At 36.2% G+C, this 23402-nt stretch overlaps 1 protein-coding gene across 5 annotated transcripts in view; it reads left to right on the forward strand.

Annotated features, from left to right (window-relative positions):
- BBOX1 (gamma-butyrobetaine hydroxylase 1) overlaps positions 1 to 23132 on the forward strand; it is a 60001-nt gene extending 36869 nt beyond the window's left edge. For all 5 annotated transcript variants that reach the window (XM_036029162.1, XM_036029160.1, XM_036029161.1 and 2 more), the window contains 4 exons: positions 7134 to 7239; positions 12067 to 12263; positions 21016 to 21182; positions 22594 to 23132. In XM_036029162.1, the coding sequence (XP_035885055.1) occupies positions 7134 to 7239; positions 12067 to 12263; positions 21016 to 21182; positions 22594 to 22754 (631 nt within the window). In that variant the 3' untranslated portion in view covers positions 22755 to 23132. The remainder of the gene's footprint in view (positions 1 to 7133; positions 7240 to 12066; positions 12264 to 21015; positions 21183 to 22593) is intronic.
- The last annotated feature ends 270 nt before the right edge of the window (positions 23133 to 23402 follow it).

Here is a 23402-nt window from a genome sequence, read left to right on the forward strand (position 1 = left end):
GCTCAGTAAATTATAGCAAGGCAAACACTTCTGAACACTATCCAGGTCACTGGAACATTGCCAGCAGCTCCAGAACCCACCTGCATATCCCCACCCATCACACACCTCTCTTTTGTTCCCAAAGGTAACAGTTCTTCTGAATTTTATGACCTTCTCCACCTTTTTTGGCTTATAATATTCTCACCCAAGTGCACATCACTTAGCACTATGGTTTGGTTTCCCAACTTTTCAGTTTTGGGGTATCTGTGTTTCCCTTCCCTGTAATCAGTTCTATTAGTAAACACAAGTGTAGTCGTCAGCACCAGTGCTGTGTCTACCTATCACTACTACTCACTTCTGTTGTCTGAGGCTCATTCGCTTGTAAATTCCTCAGGAAGGACTCATGGGAACAATATTCTCTGAATTCTTACATGTTGACAGCACTTTTAGGCCTTTACACTCGCCAATCAAGTTGGCTAAATATAAAATTCTTGGCCAACAGCATCTTTAATATGTGCACTATGGTTTTATTGGTCATCTAATTCTCTTTTCTTTCTAAGCAGTTTGACATTTTGTACCTGGATGCCCCCAAATATATATATTTTTAAGACCAATAATTTTATAGACTATGTGTTGTTGATTGTTCTGGGGCAATTTGTAAGAGAGTGTATAATTTGGTCATTCAATATGCAATTTCAAATCTTTGTTTTTAACTTCAAATTTTTTTTAATTTTAGTTTTCATTATTTGCTGTTCTTTACTTTGGATTTCTTCATTTAAGGACTCCTAATATGCATATATTGAATAGTCTTTGCCTATTTTCTTGTTACTTTCTCTGAAATCCTTCTTATTTCTTCTTTTTTTGACATTTAAGTTTTTCTCCCTTTTATCTTCAAAGGCATTATCTGTTACGTTTATTTGATCTTGCATTCCTTCTAGTCTAATATTCATACTTAAATGGCTTTTAAAAATTTCACCTGAGTATATCACCCTCTTTTTTAATTTCTAATCTCATGTAGGTTATTTTTAATATGTTGTATCATTTATTAATGATATATTGTATCAGTTAATATATTATGTCATTTATTTTGTTTCATTATATAGCTATAAGTAGGAAACAGAAGTTAGAAATAGAAATATATATATAATCTTTTGAGGGAATATTTTTCTGACATGTATTGTCTATAGGTACACTATTCTGCTATTTATTCTCTTTTCTAGAAAAATAACTATGACAATAAATCTTAATCATTTTATAGTGCTAATTTTTATGTGAAATCTGTTTTCCTAACTATTAAAGAGAAATATGATTCAGAAACCTTTGTAAGTTATAGTTTTAAGCTGTATTTCAAAACTGTGGCTGATTGCTTTCTAAGACCTCCTGGTTCTTCTCCTTCACTTTCATCTGGATCTCCTCAGATGAAACACTGGGAGTGTTTTTTCTCAAAAGGAAATTTAATCATGGAAGGGAGTTCCGTAAATTTTTAAGAGATCATAGGGCCCAGAATATTTCAGTCGCTGACCATGAACTTCTTGTGCTCAGCTCTACTGGGATGTGAAAATCCCCTCTCAGGTTTAATTGGCATTCTCAAATTGCCCTGTTGCATTTTCCAGTAAATATCTGTTAGCAATTTGAAAATGTTTCAGCTCTATCAGGTACCTGCTTGCTTCCCTCTGCTTTTTCCTACACAGTTGCTGATACCACATGTTATGAGTTTGGAAGGTCTATCTCTACCTGCTCATTTGCTGGTTGGGAGTCATGGATATATCTTGTCACCTAATTTTGATTCTGTGTTGTCCCTGTGTTTTGAGGTTTACACTCCAGATGTTTTGCTGGGAGAATTCAGAGTAATTAAAATCTATGTCAGCATCATAGCCTCAAAATCTTCCTTGTTTATTTCACATGTTTATATCTCATGGAGATTAACACATAAATTTAGTGGACTGAGTAAGAACACATGAGAAAGGTTACTTCTATTTTTTTAGCTTGTGTTTGGGAACATTAATTCTCACCTAAAAAATGGTTTGAACTTGTTTATATTTAAGAATAAATGCAATGTAAATATGTGTCCCTAATGCAAATAGGCCTGAAAGGTGATGATTTTGAAAAACAAACCTTAGTGATTTTGCCAACTATTATTTACAGATAACCATAACCCCCCCCCTAGAAACAAGACAATGACAATGGATGGCTAAAGTAGTCACAATTGAAGTAGACCTAAAATACATAATTTATATCAGGAGTAAAAATATAGTCAGACAATCAGGAAAATAACACAATTTACTATTATAAAATCCATGTTTTCATTCAAAAACATTTTTGATAGAGAGTTAATTGCTATGAGATAAAGAATATGTTCAAACTCAGTTACCTAAAGTAATGAAGTAATTTTTGTAAGACTTCACAGGACAATAAGGGAAGCAGAAATTTGAAGGAAAGCCAAAGGTAGACACAAAGCAAACTCTCCACTTCTGCCCAAACTGAACTTCTCTCACTTCTTCTGTGAGGCCACGTTCTCTCCCTCCATCGGGCCTTCTGACAAGCTATTTCTTCTACCTGCAATGACCTTTTCTCTTCCAGGCAAATCCTATTCGATCTTCAGGTCTCCATTTAATCTTCACTTCTTTACTCCCCCAACACCTTGTATTTTAGCTATGAAAAATTAATCAGGCCCTGGCTGGTGTAGCTCAGTGGATTGAGTGCAGGCCTGTGAACCAAAGCATCGCTGGTTTGATCCCCAGTCAGGGCACATGCCTGGGTTGTAGGCCAGGTCCCCAGTATGGGGTGTGCTAGAGGCAACCACACATCGATGTTTCACTCCCTCTCTTCCCCATCTCTCTAAAATAAATAAATAAATTCTTAAAAAAAAAGAAAAATGAATCACACTAATTTGTTTTCCCCATACACTGGAAGTTTCATGAGGTATAAATCTATTCTGCTCCCTTCTATATCCTCTGTTCCTGGCCCATTGTGTGAGTCTAGTAAATGATAATGGAAAAAATAAATGTCTCACACTCTGGTGACTGACTGCATCTGGGAAGTCACATGTGGAATGTCACAACTATACTTACAGATAATACACATTACAATATCCTTTGGATGGTTAACTATAAATTTTTTTTGTTTATTTTTATGAGTGGGTCATTTTGCATGTTAAAAATTAAAAATTAAAAATAAGATATGAACATTATGTTTTCAGTCTCTTGGGATAGTAATAATGTTCAAAAGTATTGAAACATTAAAACATGGAAAAAGAGAGTATTTTTTTCACAACTTGACAAGAAGAGCTTGTAGGTCAACATTGGGGGCTGCACCTGCTGGTGACATAAATCCAGGTTGCAGGTAGAGAACATCTTTTTATGTAAGTAGTACTTCAAAAATGAAAAAAGATTACAAAGGAATGCAGCATGATTTTCTAAGTGTAAGCCGCTAACTGAAAGAGTAACAAAATCAAGTCCTGATCAGTGTGGCTCTGTTGGTTGAGCATCGTCCCACAAAGCAAAAGGTCTCTGGTTTGATTCCCAGTGAGGGCATGTGTCCAGGTTACAGGTTCAATCCTCGGTCCGGATGCATACAAGAGGCAACCAATCAAGATTTCTCTCTCTCATCAATGTTGCTCTCCCTGCCTTCTCCTTTCTCTAAAAATAAATAAATAAAATCTTTTATAATTTTATTTAAATTGTTGTTGCAGTACAATTTTCTATCTTTTACTCCCATCCCAACCCACCCACCCAACCCTCCCCACCTCCCTCCCACTTCCACCTGCCCCTAGTTTTTATCCATGTGTCCTTATACTCGTTCCTGTAAACCCTTCCCCTTTTCCCCTGAAATTCCCCTGAAATTCCCTCTCCTCTCCCCTCCGAACTCTGTCAGTCCATTCTTTATTTCAGTGTCTTTGGTTATATTTTGCTTGTTTCTTTGTGTTGTTGTTTAGGTTCCTGTCAAAGGTGAGATCATATGATATTTGTCTTTCACTGCCTGGCTTACTTCACTTAGCATAATACTTTCCAGTTGCACAGCATATAAAATCTTTAAAAAACTATCATCAAAGGTATAAAGGACAAATCTAGTGAAAACAATATTTAAGCATCCTATAAACTCTGAAGGTTTTTAATTTGCCACCAAATACTATTAATATCATGAAATATAGTGATATCTATGACTAGCCATCTAGATTATGGCAAATCTAATAAACTAGCTTTAAAACCAAGATCCCACAAAATATTTTCTAAAAATATTTTTTTCATATACAGGAGCTTTTGACAAAACCCTTGAATAGAGAAAAATATAAGGGAAAGTTCTAATTAAATGTTGAGAATGACACCTTGTACTTTTAGCTCAGTGGTTTGTTGAAAATAGCATCTTTGTTTAGCTTTCTTTAAAACTACATCTTGGGCAAAAGCAGGATTATCTGTAGCACAATACCAGGCAAGTCTCAACCACTGGGTTAAGATGCTGTGCTGAGCTTGTGTCTTCAGCTTCAGGAGAATCTGGCCCTGCATTTCTGCTTCAGTCGTAAGAATTCTTGATAATCTGCTTGAGTAGCTGCCTTACTTGGAACACTTTTAGAATGTGTCTCTAATAAGAGATGCGCGTAAGTATACCCCCATCTCACTCAAGTTCCATAAGTGAGCTTTTAAAAATTAGTTTCTACAAAAGCCGATGGATTGTGTTTGCGTTTATTTCTGCTGTGTTTCATTGGAGATTTGGATTTGAGATGGATAAGTGAAAGCTTAGAGTCATAGACCCTCAGCAGCAGCCTTCCTGGCATGATTCATTTCTATAAGGAAAGGTAGACCAAATGACATGTCTAGGATTTTTCCAGACTTATGCTAAGACTATTAGGAGAATGTTTTGTGATTGGAGTTGGTGAGCTCCTTTCTCAGGATTTATCATTGTGTATGAGCACAGACTTTCAGACCACATGTCCCATACCATGTCTAAGATACTTTAGAGCTAAAAAATGTTTGTCATCCCCTGCCAGTTAGCTCAGAGGGCTGGAGAGCTGCTCTGATGAAGCCAAGTCACAGGCCCCTTCCCTGCAGAAGCTGGTTAATGTCAAACAAAGAAGAGAGTTGTTCCCTGCTAAAGCTTGCACCGTGAATCGCAGCCAGCTCTCCGCTGCAGGAAAACTCAGTTAGCTTACTCTTGATCGTAGGAGAAACCAGGAAGGAGAATGTAGGTGAATCAATGCAAAACTATCATCACTTTCGAAAAGATCATTTAAATGTAGTCATTTCCTACTGACAGTGTCAACAGCAGTATCTTCTTAGTCAGAAGATATTAAATATATATTCTGCGACTTGAGGAAATTGGTTTTTTTGTCTCCTTAAATTCCTTCCTATGTGTTGATAATTCTTGGAATGCTGACGTTGACAACATCTGAATCTGTATTATGTACGGGATGTAGAGTGGCACGACCTTTGTAGAGAATATGTATTTCTTGGCTACAGTCACCGTATATAATGGGTTGCTTGACTCACACTTGAGATGAGTTGCAGCAGGCCATGTATACTCCTCCACTTTCCACTGGGTCTCTTTGCAGTTTTTGGCCACAAGTGGATAGCTCTTTAACCCTTCCTGCAACACACGGGCTTTCCATCCTGAATTTAAATGAGAAAAAAAGGAGAGCAAACTAGGTGGTTTTATTCTCAACCTCAGAGAATGAGGAGAAAACTCAACTTTTGTTCTTCAGATTCCGCTGCCTAAAATACATGTCCCAGAAACTCATACCTCTTCTTCCCTGATTTTATTGAAATGTCTGTGAAAAATTCCAGCTCTTTCTAGAGCCCTTCCAAAAGCATCGTTTCTGCCATGATAGTCTTCCGGCCCCCGGCCCTTATCTCCTTACCCTGCTTTCATTTTTTATAGCACTTATCTCTGTGTGATATCAGATTTGGTCATTGGTTTGTCTGGCCCCATTGCAAAACAATGCCTGGAATAGAGTAAGTGGTTAATATATATTTATTAAAAATGACTTCATAAGTGTAAACAGAAATTAATAAATCGACATTGTAACAGCAATAACACGATGTGCACATGCAGTGATGTTTTTGTCCTATTGCCTTGGGTTCAATTTAAGAGCACTGTTTCCTTCCAGGGGCCCATTGTCTTAATCTTCCCAGGGAAACATCTTACAAAACCTGAATAACGCTTTGTTTCCTTGTCACAGAGTTGCAAGTAATCCCCAGGGTTTGTTGCTGTTGTTAACTAACACTTTTCAACTTTTACGCCAAGCTATTTTTTGCTAATGGAGATGAAGTCACTACTTCTATCTAGTTTTAATACATTTTTATCAATACTATTATTTTTAAAAAAACCTATTCATCTTTTTAAAAATTTTGTTATTCTGGTATAGCTGTCCCAACTTCCCCCTTTGCCCTCCTCTGCCTGTTCCACCGCCTCTACCCACAGCCAGTCCCCACACTGTTGCCCATGTCCGTGTGTCATTCATTTTAGAGCAGTAGAAAATTAGCTCACTACTTTGCAAAAATTGTAAATAAAGGGAAAGAATCAAGCATTTTCTCATCACCCTATATAAGCTATTATATGGGGAAACCAAATAGTAGTTCAGAGAAAAGTAGATCTTCATAAAAGTGTACAAATGTTACAAAAAGAAAGACTTCTAGACATTCTGTGTCCTGTAATAAAAGAAAATAATGTCATCAATAGTTTTGCCAAAGAGAGAAAATACAAGTTGTCCAAGATTTTGCATGTAGCTGCCAATTTTCAGAAACACAAAGGACAGGGGAACATGTTGAATGGGAAGAAATTTCTTAATAAGTAAGAGGTTTTAGTTGAGAGTGACGGAAATGTTTTTGAAATTAGATTGACAGAGGCAGTGGTTACCGACATTATAAAGGTATTAAATAAAAAAACAATCTAAAATTCCACATATACCTCTTTATAAATTCTGTGCAATAGACAATCATACTCTGCTTTGGAGAGAAGAAGGGCAATGGAGAGAGGCTAATTTGGAAATGGTTACTTTAGACAAGGAAAGGTCAGAACTCTCTTCCTTGGCTCATCATCACTGTGGCAATTATTTCATAAAACGAAAAGTTTCCATTTCCCCCATGTATCAAGTTCATTTTAACACATTTCCTCTGGCTTAGCTATGGACTGTTTAAACATATGTTTCTTGTATTTTACAGGCATACTTGGCAAGTGCAAGATAAAATCGATGCAAACAATGTGGCTTACACAACTGGGAAGCTAAGCTTTCACACTGATTATCCAGCTCTCCACCATCCACCTGGGGTAAGGTGAGCCTCAGCGCATTCCACAGGGCAGGCCAAGGACCAACATCCTCTGTTGTGAGCCTAGAAGACAATATTATATAGCTAATTTGTGTTATGTAGATCTTCTTTCTCCAGACTCAAAGAACCTCTGTACCTAAATCCTGAAGACCTTCATATTCCTAAGAGATAAAAGATTTTCATGTATACTTTTTAACAATTTTTGTTTCTTCCTGTAACTGGTGGACTTTTTGCTTTGCCAAGACATTTTACCACAGCAGTACATCTTGAGGTGTTTTCACACGTTTATCATTCCCAAGAGGGTTAAAAGAAAAAATAAAACAAGAGAACAATGTAGGATTTTCCCCACAAAGTCATATGGCCATCATTCATATTAGCTATTACTAAAAAAAAAAAAAAAAACCCCATGCCATAACTTAGTGGCTTAAAAGAACAACCACTTGCTTAGGTCATGTTTTTACAATTTGGGCTGTGTTCCTCGGGCAGTTCTGCTGCTGCTGAGTCTGCCGGGGGCTGCTTGGCCGAGGTGGTGGTTGAGATGGCCGGTCTCCACTCCACTTTCTCTATCGCATCTTCCTCCAGCTGGCTAGCCCAGGCTGCAGCACATGCAGCTGGCAGTATTTCCAGAGAGCCAGCCAAAATCTACGAGGCTTCTCGAGACCCGGGCTAGTAATCAACACAGTGTCACTTCTGCCATGCTATTTGGTCAAAGCAAATCATAAGTTTAACCCGGATTCAAGAGGGGAGGAAGCAGAGTCCACCTTTTATGAAAGAAGCTGCAAAGATGGACTACAAGGGGGTGTAAATGCAAGGAGCAGAACATCCTTGTCAAGTTTTAGAAACCATCTATTCCCCCATCTATCAGATTCCTCATCAAGGGCGGGCATGTTCAGTATGGAGCCACAGAGCCCCAAGAAAGTACCCGGGACCCTCTTCCACTAAATTATTACAAAATTGTCATTTTACTAAACCAGCTGCATTTTTACAAAAGCATGATTTTGCTAAACCAAAAAAATAAATGGTTAGGAAACTACCTTTGAAAAGATACTTTGTTCCTATTTTTATCAAAGAAATGTGCACTTTATTTTTTTATTGTTGCTCAAGTACAGTTTTCTACCTTTTCCCCCACCCCTCCCCACCTCCCTCCCCACCACCCCATCCCTCCCCACCTCCCTCCCCTGTTTCCATCCCCCCACTTGTTCCTATTTTTAGAACTAAATGGTACTAAATGAAATATTACAGAGAAATCAGTATCTTCAAAGGTAAATGGGAGTGGAAATTTGGGACAATTCTTTAGTTAATGAAGGTAAAATGAAAGAAAATCAAAATTTGTCTGTTTTTCATCATGTTAACTAAACATGCTTTCTCTGTGCCCTCATTGTTACCCATTGTCCTTGACAGTATTAATTAAGCTAGTCTAGAATATGACTTTATATTTTAAATGATTTTGTTGATTGTAAAATACCACGATTTCTTTGAACTAAATGACACTGAAATGCCCACTGCAGTCACCTTTTTGGGTGTGGTTTGGGGACAGGAAGAGACACACAATGTCATTTGTTTGAGCTGTAGTTCAGGAACCCACAGTTTCTGAAACCCTTATGGTTAAAAGCCAAACTAACCAGCTCAGTTCATCTGCTCAAGATAGGTTGGAGAAGCTAGAGGCAATAAAGTTTTAAAAAATAGACTAGACAACCAAACTTCTATTTGAATTTTTAAATTATCTGCTGGTTTTTACGAGTTGAGGTTTGTTTCTGGGTTAAAATTGAAAGCCTATGGAAAAGTGATTAAATGACTTCATAAATATTCCTGAAGTAGAGTATAATGCTTGACATTTTCATAGCATTTTATACTTTTTCAAAGCATTTTTTACTTATATGACTTTATCTGATACATTCCTTTAAGGTAGACAGGATGGATCATGTCTTTTTCATGTCAGATGAGGAAATGACACACAGCAAGGTTAAATACTTTCACAGGGTGACATCTGATTAATAGGGAACTTGGACTTGAACCCTGACCTCCATCTTTCACTGTACCATATGGGTCTTGAGTTGGACTTTCTAATATCCATAATTTATGTAATGTGATGATTATTTATAGACATTGTCATACATTACAAACTTCAAATTTAGGAACTTAATCTTAGACTTCTCCATATCTCAAGATTTAACACATTTCATGCAATAGAGACTTAACAGATATGCTATAAAGACTGGGGTCAGGGGCAAGCCACAAATTTGTACCTGTCTGCATCAGCAAAGGAAACATCCAAAGTTAAATGACCCAGTAGAAGGTTTTTTAAATAAAAGGTGATTCCCAAAATGTCCAGATTCTAGTAGCAGAGTAATTTCAATGTAGGCACTCTTTGTATATTGTTCGTTTCCCTTTTGAATTGTTGAGCGGTTTTTGTCCCTAAATTGGAGTGTTTTTATAACAAGCAGAATTAGTCAGTGCTCTTTTAGTCCAGATGCAATGATCTGGATAAGTTACCTGTTGAGAGTTCAGTTTGACCAATTTGGATCACATGGGGCAGGGACAAGGAGGCAGCTTTAATGAAACACAGATGTCGCTTCGCTGACTTCTTTGTTTGGGCCAAGAGTCACGTGCTGCCATAAAGTAACATTTAGAAAGGAAATATTTTTGGTTCTGAATGACTTACATGAAATAAAATTGGGTTTTCTATACATCAGGCATCTATTTTCCTTTTCAATTAGCAGTGAAAGCATTGTCTGGCTCCATCAGCGTTTTTCTTTCATAGGATTACATTAAAATGTAAGTCTACGAGAAAAGATTATGACTTGGCCTTGCTAGATGTAAAAGACATCAGTTGACCTTTTTAAAAGATTTATATTTAAATGACTCTATGACTTCATTATGGCAAAGTCTAAAAGGATTTAAAGAACATTCTGATTCTCCCAGAGACAGTTACGCTGTTGTTTTGCCTTCTTGCCATTTGGTAGATTGGAAGGTGGGATTTTTGTCTTGTCTTCTTTTTAATCACGCTGTTTCTCCCCTCATTGCCCCAGTAATGAGAGCGTTTTCTACAATGACTCGGTCAGCTTAGGCACCTATTTTTCTTAGTTTCAAAACACTTGCATCCATTTAAGGACTGAACTATTATGAATTTAGACCAGTTCTCTCCTAACAGTAGAAAATGAGTTATTATCAATCTAAAATGGAAGTTAAAGTTTACAAAACACATAGATGCACACCACACAATACTGAATTATTAGGAATACTGTAAAGAGATTTCCCTCTTTATAGGAAAGGAACTTGCTGCCTGAGGATTCTGAGGCAAAGAGACCAAAGTTTGAATACCAGTGTTACTACCTATTAGCTGAGTTGTACTAGCTGGCCGACAATTTTCAGCTCTGGGTCTCACTCAGTTTCTTCGCCTGTAAAATGGAGATGAAAGTATAAGTTCTAAGTACCATAGTAAAGGCTTAATAAATCTAAATTATGTGGTCATAATTTGAAAATAAGCATATATAAGATTTAATATATTAACAAAATGTATGCAGTTTTGGAAGGAGGGAGGATTTGTGTTCTAGACCTGCACTATTTCATACAGTAGTCACAAGCCACAAATGACTATTTAAATTTTAATTTACATTAGTTAAAATTAAATAAAATCTAAAATTCAGCTCCTGGGTCATACTAACCACATTTTAAGTGCGCCAGAGCCATGTGGGTCTAGTGACTGCACTTCCATCATTACAGAAAGTTCAAATGGACAATGCTGTTCTAGACAACATGGAGATAGGCAAGTAAATTGATATTTTCCTCACTGATAATCACATCCCCCTAGTCTGGATATCTGATCATATGTGCCTCTTCCCTTCTATAAGAACTGTTAAACATTTTTTTTACTCAGTAAGAATAAAGTTTTCACAACTGAATAGTTTTAGTTTCCCTCAGCAGAAAACCATTGTCTAAATATAGGTATTGAAAATAACCCATCCGTGCTGACTTGCCAAGAGGAGTACCATAACCAAATAAATAAACTTCAATAAACAAATCTTTACTATGTTTTGATTTTCAAAATGAAATGTTAAACGTTATATTTCCTCCTGAATCTTAGTAAAAATAACTACTATCCTTTTGGTTTCTTGGGTTTATTCATCCTCATAGACCACTCCACCTCATTGCCTTCTTATCTTTACAAGTGAACTATCACTAGACTCTCACTGCTTCCCACCTTAAATAATTTATCCCATGTAACACCACTGGACTGATATTCTCCAGTTCAGTCTTTACTTCCACACTCAAAAGCCTTTCACTATCCTTCTCTCAGCACCAAAGTCCAATATCCTTCATCTGACATTCAAGCCTCTCCATGATGAGGTTCCAATTACCTTTCCACTATATCTACTATTCCCAGGTGTGACCCTCTGCTGAAGGCAAACTTTTTGATACCCAGGGGTGTGATTCTCTCTCTCCATTCTATTCTATGGATTCAACATTGTATCCATCCTCCTTGACCCAGATGAAATCCCACCTCCTTTGTAAAGCCAACATCACACACGTGAATACCCCAACATGAAGTGCTAGCTCCCTGCAGCGATTATCCTCTGTGCCTTTTGTTCATGAGTGAACACTGGCATGCCTGTGTCCATGTCTTCAACTGTAACAATGTTTGAACTATAAAATATTAATAGCAAGCAACTTTTTCTCCCCTGCCCTTTTCTCTGCTGACAATAACAAACGAAAAAGGTTGGTCAGTTTCAGTGCATCTATATCTTTCTGTAGCTTTCTCTAAATATTGTGCCAAAAAATGTAAGTACATATCATTTTAAAACGTATTTCTCTCTATTTCTTTTTGAAGGTTCAGCTTCTCCACTGCATAAAGCAAACAGTTACTGGGGGAGATTCGGAAATTGTCGATGGATTTAATGTGTGCCAAAAGCTCAAGGAAAAAAATTTTCGGGCATACCAGATTTTGTCCTCTACCTTTGTGGACTTCACAGACATTGGAGTGGATTACTGTGATTTCTCTGTACAATCCAAACACAAAATTATAGAGTAAGTGTTATTTATAAATTTGTCAAAGCAATAAGACAACTGACAGCAAAAGCTGTCTTAACATAAAGCTTAAACAGCAAAAAGCTTCAGTTAACTGCAGAGTTTACTTTTTATTAACTTTTAATCCATTTTTACAGGGAAAAGGGGGGAAAAGAATCTTTTTACCATAAAAGAATTATTTATCAAGTTTTATAAAATCTCTGTTCTTTGTCAATTTGGAGAAATAACTAAGACTTCACATACACTTAAATTCTCCTTAAGTTCTACATAGTTGTAATCAGTATGATTGTCCTAGTCAGAATACTTCCAGCCAGAAGTAAAAGGATCTAATGCATTAGATAGATCCAGAAGTTAAACAGTGTTATCTGAAATTGATCTTTTTCTTCACCTCTTAGCTTTTCCATCCTTTTTGTTGGCTTATTTCCACAGATAATCAATGGGAATTCCAAGCTTTCATTATTCTTAGAGCTGGCAATCACAACAGAGAGAAAACTCATATTTCCCAATAGCTACAACAAAGCTCAGTGATTCACTGCCCGGTTTGTGTTCAAGTGTACCCTTGAAACAATCCCTGTACAGAGAAAGTCAGACAACTCTAACTAGCCATTCCTGGGTCACACACTGATCTCTGGAGCAAGGACAGCCTCATGTGAACCACATGGGCTGAGAATGAAACAGGGATGTCTCCCCAAATTGATGCCAACAAAAATCATATGTTCCCTCCATGCAATGTTTGGTGTTCTGTTTTCATTTGACATTACTTGACCATAAATTTTTAAGTATATACAAAGGCCACAGATTTATCCTTTTATTTGAAAATTACCTTACATTGTGTTTCTAGGACATGGTTCATTTAATCAGATCCTGTTGTGAATTTTGAGGTGTTTATAATTTTGGAACTGACTTTAGATTCTTCTTTTAGGAGAAATAGCCAACTAATATGAAAGTAAACTCATTTAATAAATAATCAAATTTCAGTATACTAACTCTGCTGTCTAATATACACATAGAGCTTTTATTTATTCATTCGACAAATATTTATTGAGGCCAACCACTCTCCTCAGTGCTTAGCATATGTCAGTGAACAAAACAAAGGTCCTTGTCCTCATGCAACTTACAGGCTAATAAAGAGAAGAAGAGTTAGAAATTTTTTTAAATGAGTGAATTACAATAAACATTAAGTACTCAAGAAAAAAGGAAAAGTAGGGCAAGATAAGAAGAATTTGTAGGACCAAAGATTAGGGAGGGTAGAACTTGCATCACTGAACAATGTGGCAAGGAAAAGCTTTACTGAGTAGGTGATATTTAAACGAAAACATAAAGGAATGAGGAAGATTGTCCAAAAGATAAGCAGTTTGCTGAAAGAACAAGAGCAACGGAGCTAAGAGGGCCTGAGAACATGCCTGGTGCAATCGAGGAAAGCAAAGGGATGGTGAAGGGCATAGTAGTAAGAGAGGCGGTCAAATGGGGGCAAGTTCATGTAGAGCCTTGTTATTCTTTGTAAGTCATTGGATTTCACTGGGGTGCTGCTGCAAGACTTCGAGCAAAAGAGAGATATATACATTTATACAAATTTATGTACATTTTAAATCCATCATCTTGACTGCTATGCTGAATGGAAGGCAAAAAGCAAGGAGTGGAACAGGAAGACCAGGTAGGAGGCGACTGCAGAACTTCTAGTTAGAGGAGAGGGTGCCTTGAACATGAGTGGTCCAAGTGGCGGTGGTGGGAGTGTGAAGAAGGGTTCATCTGGGATGCATTTTGTAGGTCAAAGGAGCATACTTTTCTGTAGTAGATGAGTGGTGTGAGAGAGAGAGAGACTTCAAAAATAAATTCTAGCTCAGAATAACGTTCTCTGAGAGATCAGTCATTGAGGTGGGAAAGAGAAATAACTTTTGTATTACTAGTTTTAACATGATAGTTGTAATTGGTCAGAAGTTATCTTAAAAACCCATGAGAGACAGAGAAACACTAATACCGAATGATTTCACTTACATGTGTAATCTAAATAACAAAATAAACAAAACATAAACAAACTCATAGATACAGATAATAAACTAATAGTTGCCAGAGGGGAGGGAGTTGGGGGTGGGTTGAAAACGTGAAGAGATTAAGTAGTTCCAAAATGTCATGGAGGTGTGAAGTACAACATAGGTAACAAAGTCAATAATATTGTGATAACTAGATATAGTTCCAGGTGGGTGCTAGACTTACCAGGAGGGACCCACTGGGAGGGAGAAGAACCATGACAAATTTTAATTTTGTTGTGACACAATATGATTGCAATGGTGCAAGGGCCAGTGAAAAGAGGCAAAAAAAAAAAAAAAAAAAGGGCTATTGAGTGAGATTAACCTAATGTTCACCATCTGAATCACTATTTGGCTTTCTTATTTGGGGTAGAAAAAGTCCAAAATTGGCTATTTTCGCGGTCTTGGGATATATCAAGAATATCAAATGTTTAACATTAACTTGCTTAAAAATGTATTTTTAACAACAGGAGAGGAAACAAGGAGAGTTTTCAGTTAATCAAGAACCTTGGTCATCTCCATGTTGGGGTTCATTCCATTTTCTTTGTAATTAAATTCTTTAATTATTTTGTGATGTTTATGTCCTATCTAGTACAAAAAGACCTTGGCAGCTGTTGACAAAGTACAGTACAAGAGAAAAAAAACAAATAAACTTATACAAAAATAATAATGGTAAGATTAAACAATAACAATTCTTCTTAGTGGTTACAAATTCAATCACAGGAATAAATCTCCTCTCTTAGTGATACGAGTGTGGTAAAGTGACATCTTGATTTTGGTCAAGTGACGTCTGTTGGCTAAACTACAGTGAAAAAAAGGGGTGGGGAAGTGAGTAAAAAGGGAGTAATATTAATCCCTACCACATACAGTTGAACTGGGAATTACTGAAGATAATAAATGAATGCTCTCTTCTGACTCAGGAAGGGCAGAATATATCTTAGCTAGCTATAATTTCCATAAAGTCCAACACATTTATCAGGGATAGATTTCAATTTCATCTGTGAGTTTCTTAGAAACCAAAGAAAAAAAGAAACATTTAATTAGCAAAATTCAAAATGCTTCTACTCTGAAATAAATATTTTTTACTACAGATCCTCATAAAATATGATGTAGTGGGCAACACTATAGTGACATTTCAAATATCATCTCTCTCAATGAGACATAATATTGTAACCAACAAGAAGGAATTACAGCACCAGCTGATTGTAGGAGGTGATTCTACAGTCCTTTCACTGTGTTCTTTTGTTGGCATCGCTGATGATCTTTTGCTGGTTTGTAGTTACCATGTTGCTGATTTTTGTTTAAATCCCTATACTTCAGGTATAGTTGATATATAGCAAATGGTTCCTCACTTTGTGGGGCTTTCACCCTTCCTCAGCAAGTAACCCTGCATTGGGACCTTCCTCTCATTCTGTTGTACAAATAATTTCCTTCTTACAAAGATTCAGTTTCAGGTTGCTCTTCAAGATGCCAGCCACTCATCTCCTTTAACATCTTTCAATCATCAAAATAATGTCTTATCTAGACCTTATAGCTAACTTGCTCTCTATTTCCCCTCATGTCATTTCTGAGAATGCGAAATAACAAATTTGTGTCTTGTTTTCTCAGACAGAAAGTACATGCCAGGTGAAAGGAGACCAAGACTGTGACACACACAAACACACACACACAGAGAAAATTGATTATTTTTGTTTATATATATGAATTCTTGGAAATGAAATTTTCACACAATGTACCATGAGACATATGATTCTGATTTCATTATAGTAATAAATCACAAAGTTCCTTTAACTGGTATGTGAGAATATTCACATGGACTCTAAAATAGGGCACTTATAACTAGCATAGTCATTCCCATCAAGGAATTATGGTGTTAGGAAAAAAAAGAACTGATTACCAGAGAGGCTAGGATGAAAGGCCCCCAAGAAGTTTCTTTTTAAAAACTTTTTGTTGTACTTTATCCCATTACCATTTATTCCTCTTGTACCCTACACCCTCCCCTGTAATCATCACACTGCAGTTCAAGTCCACGAGTCTTTTTCCCTTTTTGCTCCATCCCTCCACCTACTATCCCCTCCATGGCTGCCATCCTTGTCATCCTGTTATGAGTCTGTCTCTACTTTGATTGTTAGATCAGTTTGTTCATTGGATTCCACAAATGAGTGAAATCATATGGTACTTGTCTTTCTCTGACTGGCTTATTTCACTTAGCATAATGCTCTCCAGCTATATCCATACTGTCTCAAAGGGTAAAATTTTCTTCTTTTTTAAGGATGAGTAGTATTCCATTGTGTAAATGTCCCCTAGTTGTTTTATCCACTCCTTTACTGAGGGGCACTTGGGCTGCTTCCCTATCTTGGTAATTGTAGATAATGCTGCAATGAACATAGGGGTGCTACTGTCCTTTCAAATTAGTGTTTGGGGGTTTTTTTAGATATATACCCAAAAGTGGGATTGCTGGGCTAAAAGGCAAATCTATTTTTAATATTTTGAGGTATCTCCCATACTGCTTTCCACAGTAGTTGCACCAGTCTGAATTCCCACCAACGGTGCAAAAATATTCCCTATTCCCCACATCCTTCCCACACTTGTTGTTTGTTGATTTATTGATGGTAGCCATTCTGGCCAGTGTGAGGTGATATCTCATTGTGGTTTTAATTTGCATTTCACTGATGACTAGTGATATTGATCACCTCTTCATATGTCTATTGGCCATCTGTATGTCCTCTTTGGAAAAATGTCTGTGCAGATCCTTTGTCCATTTTTCAATTGGGTTGTTTGGGTTTTGGTGTTGAGTTTTATAAGTTTTGGATATTAACCTCTTATCAAATGTATTGGCATATATGTTCTCCCATTCCTTGGGTTGTCTTTTTGCTTTGTTGATGATTTCCTTTGCTGTGCAAAAACTTTTTAGTTTAGTTTAGTCCCATTTGTTTATTCTTTTCTTGTGTTTCCCTTGACTAGAGATATATATCTGATAAAATATTGCTATAAGGATGTCCAAACTTTTGCTGCCTATGTTTCCTTCTAGGATTATAATGGTATTGGGTCTAACATTTAAGTCTTTAATCCATTTTGAATTTATTCTTATGTGTGGTGTAAGAAGGTGGCCTAGGTTCATTTTTCTGCACACATTTGTCCAATTTTCCCAACACCATTTATTGAATAAAGTATGTCAGGCCATTGTATGTGGTTGCTTCTTTTGTTGAATATTAATTGACATTAGAGGTTTATTTCTGGGCTCTCTATTCTGTTCATTGGTCTGTGTGTCTGTTTTTATGACAGAACCATGTTGTTTTGATTACTATGACCTTATAGTATGGTTTGATAGAAGGTAGCATGATTCCTTAAACATTATTTTTCTTTCTCAAGATCACTGTTGCTACACAGGGCCTTTTGTGGTTCCATATAAATTTTTGAAATATTTGTTCTGGTTCTGTGAAATACATCATTGGAATCTTGATAGGAATTGCGTTGAATCTATAGATTGCTTTGGGTAGTATGGACCTTTTAATGATATTAATTCTTCCTATCTGTGAACAGAGTATGTGCTTCCACTTAATTGTATCTTCTTCAATTACTTTATTTAGTATACTATAATTTTCTGAATACAGATCTTTTATCTCTCTCGTCAGATTTATTCCCAGGAATTTTTCTCTTTTTGAAGCAATCATAAATGGGATTGTTGCCCTAGTTTCACTTTCTGCTAGTTCATTATTAGCATATAAAATGCAGTTGATTTCTGGATAATAATTTGTATCCTGCTACATTGCTGAACTCATTTATCAATTACAGTAGTTTCTTGGCAGAATCTTTAGCATTCTCATTGTACAATATCATGGCATCTGCAAACAAAGATAATTATACTTCTTCATTTAAATTTGGATGGCTTCTAATTCTTCTTCTTGTCTGAAAGTGGACATCCCTGTGTTGTTCCCAATCTTAAGGGGAACATTGTAGTTTTAGCCCATTGAGTATGATGTTGGCAGTGGGATTGTCATACACGGCCTTTATTATGTTCAGGTATGTTCCTTCTATTCCCACTTTGCTGAGAGTTTTTGCCATAAATGGCTGCTGGATTTTATCAAATGCTTTTTCTGCATCTATTGATATTATCATGTAGTTTTTATTGTTCATCTTGTTTATGTGGTGAATCACTTTTATTGATTTGTGAATGTTGTACCAATGTTGCATTCCCAGAATAAATCCCATTTGATCACAATGTATAATCTTTTTTTAAATATTTTATTCATTTACTTTCAGAGAGGAAAAGAAGGGAGAAAGAGAGAGAGAGAGAAACATCATTGTGTGGTTGCTGGGGGTTGTGGCCTGCAACCCAGGCATGTGTCCTGACTGGGAATCGAACCTGCAATGCTTTTGTTCGCAGCCCGAGCTCAATCCACTGAGCTACACCAGCCAGGGCTAATCTTTTTTAAGTATTGCTCTATTCAGTTTGTTAATATTTTGTTGAGGGTTTTATTATCTGTGCTCATCAGGGACATTGGTCCATATTTTTTTCTTTTTTTGTAGTATCTTTATCCAGTTTTAGAATTACGATAATGCTGACCTTGTAAAATGAGCTTGGAGTCTTCCCTTCTCTTGAATTTTCTGAAATAATTTGAGGAGAGGTGTTAGTTCTTCTTAGAACATTTGGTTAAATTCACCTGTGAAGCTATTCAGTACACGGCTTTTGTTTGTTGGGAGTTGTTTTGTTACAGCTTCAAATTCACTGGGTATAATCTGTCTATTTAGATTCTCTGATTCTTCCTATGTTAGGTCAGGAAGATTGTATGTTTCTTGGAATTTATCCACTTCATCCAGGTTGTCCAATTTGTTGACATATAGTTGTTCATAATATTTTCTTGCAATCCCTTAAATTTCAATGGTGTCAGTTGTTATTTCTCCTCTTTCATTTCTGATTTTATTTATTTGGGTCCTCTCTCTGATTTTCTTGATCTGGTTAAAGGTTTGTCGATCTCGTTTATCTTTTTCAAGGAACCATCTATTGGATCCATTGATCTTTTGTTTCATTTTTTAGACTCAATATCATTTATTTCTGCTTTGATCTTATTTCTTTTTCCTACTCACTTTGGGCTTTGCTTGCTTTTCCTTTTCAAGTTCCTTTAAGTGTAAAGTTAGATTGTTTATTTGAGCTTTTTCTTGTTTTTGATAGGCCTGTAGGGCTATGAATTCCCCTCTTAGGATTGCTTTCCATGTGTCCCACAGATTTTGAGTTTTTGTGTTCCTGTTGTCATTTGTTTCAAGGAATCTTTTGATTTCTTCCTTGATCTCATTGTCAACTCATTCACTGTGTAACAACATGTTATTTAGCTTATATGTCTTTATGTATTTTTCAGTGTTATTCCTGTGATTGATTTCTGGTTTTGTAGCATTTTAGTCAAAGAAGATAGGATCTCAATCTTCTTAAATATATTGAGACTTGTTTTGTGTCCTAACATGTGGTCCATCCTAGAAAATGCTCTACGTGTACTTTAAAAGTATGTATATTCTGCTACTTTTGCTTAAAATGTTCTGGAGATATCAATTAAATCCATTTTATCTAATGTGTTACTTAAGGCTGTTTCCCTTTTGATCTTCTGTCTGGAAGGTCTATCCATTGAGGTCAATGGAATGTTAAAATTTTGTACTATGACTGTATTTTAGTAGATCTCTCTCTCTCTTTACGTCCATCAGGATTTGCTTAATATACTTAGGTGCTCCTATGTTGGGTGCATAAATGTTTATGAGAGTTAAATCTTCCTGATGGATTGTTTCCTTTATCATCATGTAGTGTCCTTCTTTATTTCTTGCTATAGACTTGGTTTTAAAGTCTTTTTGTCAGATATAAGTATTGCTATTCCAACTTTTTCTTTCATTTCCACTTGCATGAAATATATTTTTTCCATATCTACTTTCAGTCTGTGTACATTTACAATCCAAGGTGGGTCTCTTGGAGACAGCATATATACGGGTCTTGTTTTCTTATCCATTCAGCTACCCTATGTCTTTTGGATGGAGCATTTAAGCCATTTACATTTAAGGTGATTACTGATACATATTATTTATTATCATTTTATTTTTTAACTATAAAAATAGTTTATTTTTTTCATCTTTCTTTTTCTCTCCCTTTTTCTTTTTCTTCTTAAGACAAGCTCTTTAACATCTGTTGCAGTACTGGTTTGATGTTAACAAATTCCTTTAGCTTATACTTGTCTAAGAAGCTCTTTATTCTTCCTTCAATATTAAATGATAGCCTTGCTGGGTAAAGTAGCCTTCGTTGTAGGTCCTTGCTTTTTATCACTTTGAATATTTCATGCCAGTGCCTTCTGGCCTGAAATGTTTCTGTTGAGAAATCAGATGACAGTCTAATCAGAGCTCCCTTGTAGACAACTACTGGCTTTCCTCCTGACACTTTTAGGATTCTGTCCTTGTTGTTAAGCTTTGGCAGTTTAATTATGATGTGTCTTGGTATAGACGTCTTTGGGTCCAACTTGTTTGGGACTCTCTGTACTTACTGGACTTGTGTGTCTTTTTCAAAAGATGCTTGCTAAATGGATAAGTAAAAAAAGAAATAAATACATTGTGCCACAGATAACATTCACATCTTCTGTACATGGGTTTGGATTTTTGAATATTGTGTTTCCAAATCATCTTTCAGGACAAATTCAACCCTTAAAATGTAAGTAGTGACTCATGTATTTAACTTTTTCTCTTTAAACAAATAGATTAGATGACAAAGGCCAAGTGGTTCGCATCAACTTCAACAATGCAACAAGAGATACAATATTTGATGTACCTGTTGAAAAAGTTCAACCATTTTATACTGCTCTGAAGGAGTTTGTGGACCTCATGAACTGTAAAGAATCCAAGTTCACTTTTAAGATGAATCCAGGTCAGTGAACATGTTTTCTCAAACAACTGAAAGGATGAATTTTCTTCTATCTTAACCACTTAAAGCAATATGCAGAGCCATTTTTTCAAGCATGAACTACGGAACATGACAGTAGAATCTTGGTTAGCAGCCAACTTGCTTAAAGAGCAGACTCCCAGCCCCAACTCCTGACTCTCTGGACTTTAAAATATTCATGTTTATCAAAGCTCTTAGGTACTCCTTAAGCACACCAAAATTTAATAACCTCCAACCTAAAGAATAAATACTTGAAAGACACACTATAGGTCAAATGGAATCTCATGTCTGATATGAAGACTGATGACTTATATTTTCTATCCTGATAACCAACCAACATAAACTGAAGTTTGTACTCAATTATTCTATCCTGGTAAACAAATAAAATTACCCTCATGGTTCTCACTCTAAACTACATGAGTGGTTTTCACTCCTTAAGCTTATCTGATCTGGCAGACCAGTGCTACCTGAAATAAAGCAGTACTTGAAATATTCCAGCTACTTGAAATAAAGGAGAAGAAAGCACTGTGTTTTTCCTGGACTATATTGACTCAGTAAAGTGACATCAGACTCAAGGCTTTTGATACTTAAAATAAAAAGCGTAATTTCTTTCTGAGGTTGTTTTGACCAAGTGGAAGATTCTTTTCACTTGTTGTTATTTTTTAATTGATCATGGTATGATACAGTAATGCTAAAAATATCCATAAGCCTGCTGCTTTTTTATTCTTGGCAATCATGCCAGGTTGATTTTAAGAGCAGTGATGGGTAAAATGGAGATACCATGGGAGAAAAATACAATATAGTTAGGAGTTGGAATCCAAACTTCACCATTTAATGGAATCATAGCTTTAGGCAAATCCCTCAATTTCTCAGAACCTCAGTTTTCTTATATATGAAAAGATGTGATAATATTCTCTTTTTATGATTCTTCTGAGGCTTGGAAATAATATACATGAAATACAAGAAACATAGAAGACAAACCAAGAATGTCACTATTTTTATAATTATTTGAGTCTGTTAGGCTGGAAATAACTATTTCTAAGGAAGAGATAAGTAGCAGTCAAGAAGAACAATTCAAAAGTTTTCAAGTACAATTCAAGTAAGAACTATAAAAGTGTCCACAGCAGTCTGCCAGGCTATGTAGTTGAAATGTCACAGTGTCTAAAGCTGTTTGCACCCTGTGGCCTGATTTGTGTGAAAAGTGGATGTCTGGGTTTTAAGTAAAGAAATAAACATACTCTTTCTTGATGTGAACTGAGTAGCAATGATATTTTGCACTTTGCATTTCCTGAACACAGCACCTTAGACCACTCGGCCATCCTGACAATTTTTTGCATTTTCTATCTCTGCAAATTTTAAGACATGATAATTCATATTGAAAACCTCTTTCATCTAGGTGATGTGATTACTTTTGATAATTGGCGCTTGCTTCATGGTCGAAATAGCTATGAAGCAGGAACTGAGATATCCCGCCATCTAGAAGGAGCTTATGCTGACTGGGATGTGGTAATGTCCAGGCTTCGCATCTTAAAGAAGAGTATCCAGGACAGAGACTGAATCTTCTGACTATAATTTCAGTAAGATTCTAATGAGTGTATTTGGTGAGATGATGTAAGGATGTCTCCACAGGCCATAATCCACATCATTTACATATTAATTTCTTTAAACTGAATGTGTCACCTTTCTCACAAGAATTTTTTCTATGTAATCATCTCTAATGCCAACTCTTTAGATATTTGTAGCAGTGTCCTTTCTCTTCCAAACAAGGCATGCCTTCTGTTCTAGCACTTGTATGACCTAATTTCTTTTGCCTGTCAATGGGAGTCTTCAGAATGCCTAGAAACCGTTTTGTATCAAATAAAACCTTTCTTCAAATCACACCATTTTAGAGAAAGCTCTTGTTTCAAATAAATCTTGTGTTCCAAATAAAACTTATCTCATATAAAACATGTTTTTGCTCTGTTGTCCATAGGGTCTCATCTTTCGTGACTGTATATGACTATCTTCAGCATGCTTGAGAAAAGACTTCATGTTTTCAAAGATTTATTTTCTTGTGTTAAAGAATTCTATTACCCAAATTTCCAGACCTCACAGACCTGGTGATCTCAAAATTTCCTTTAAGCCTAAATTATGACACCAAACACAAACATGCCAAATTAAGAAGAAATCTGGTTTCCCTAAGTATCTTCTATGTTCTCTTCCCTG

Source organism: Phyllostomus discolor, chromosome 6, assembly GCF_004126475.2.
Source record: "Phyllostomus discolor isolate MPI-MPIP mPhyDis1 chromosome 6, mPhyDis1.pri.v3, whole genome shotgun sequence".
In the NCBI taxonomy this organism is placed as follows: domain Eukaryota; kingdom Metazoa; phylum Chordata; class Mammalia; order Chiroptera; family Phyllostomidae; genus Phyllostomus; species Phyllostomus discolor.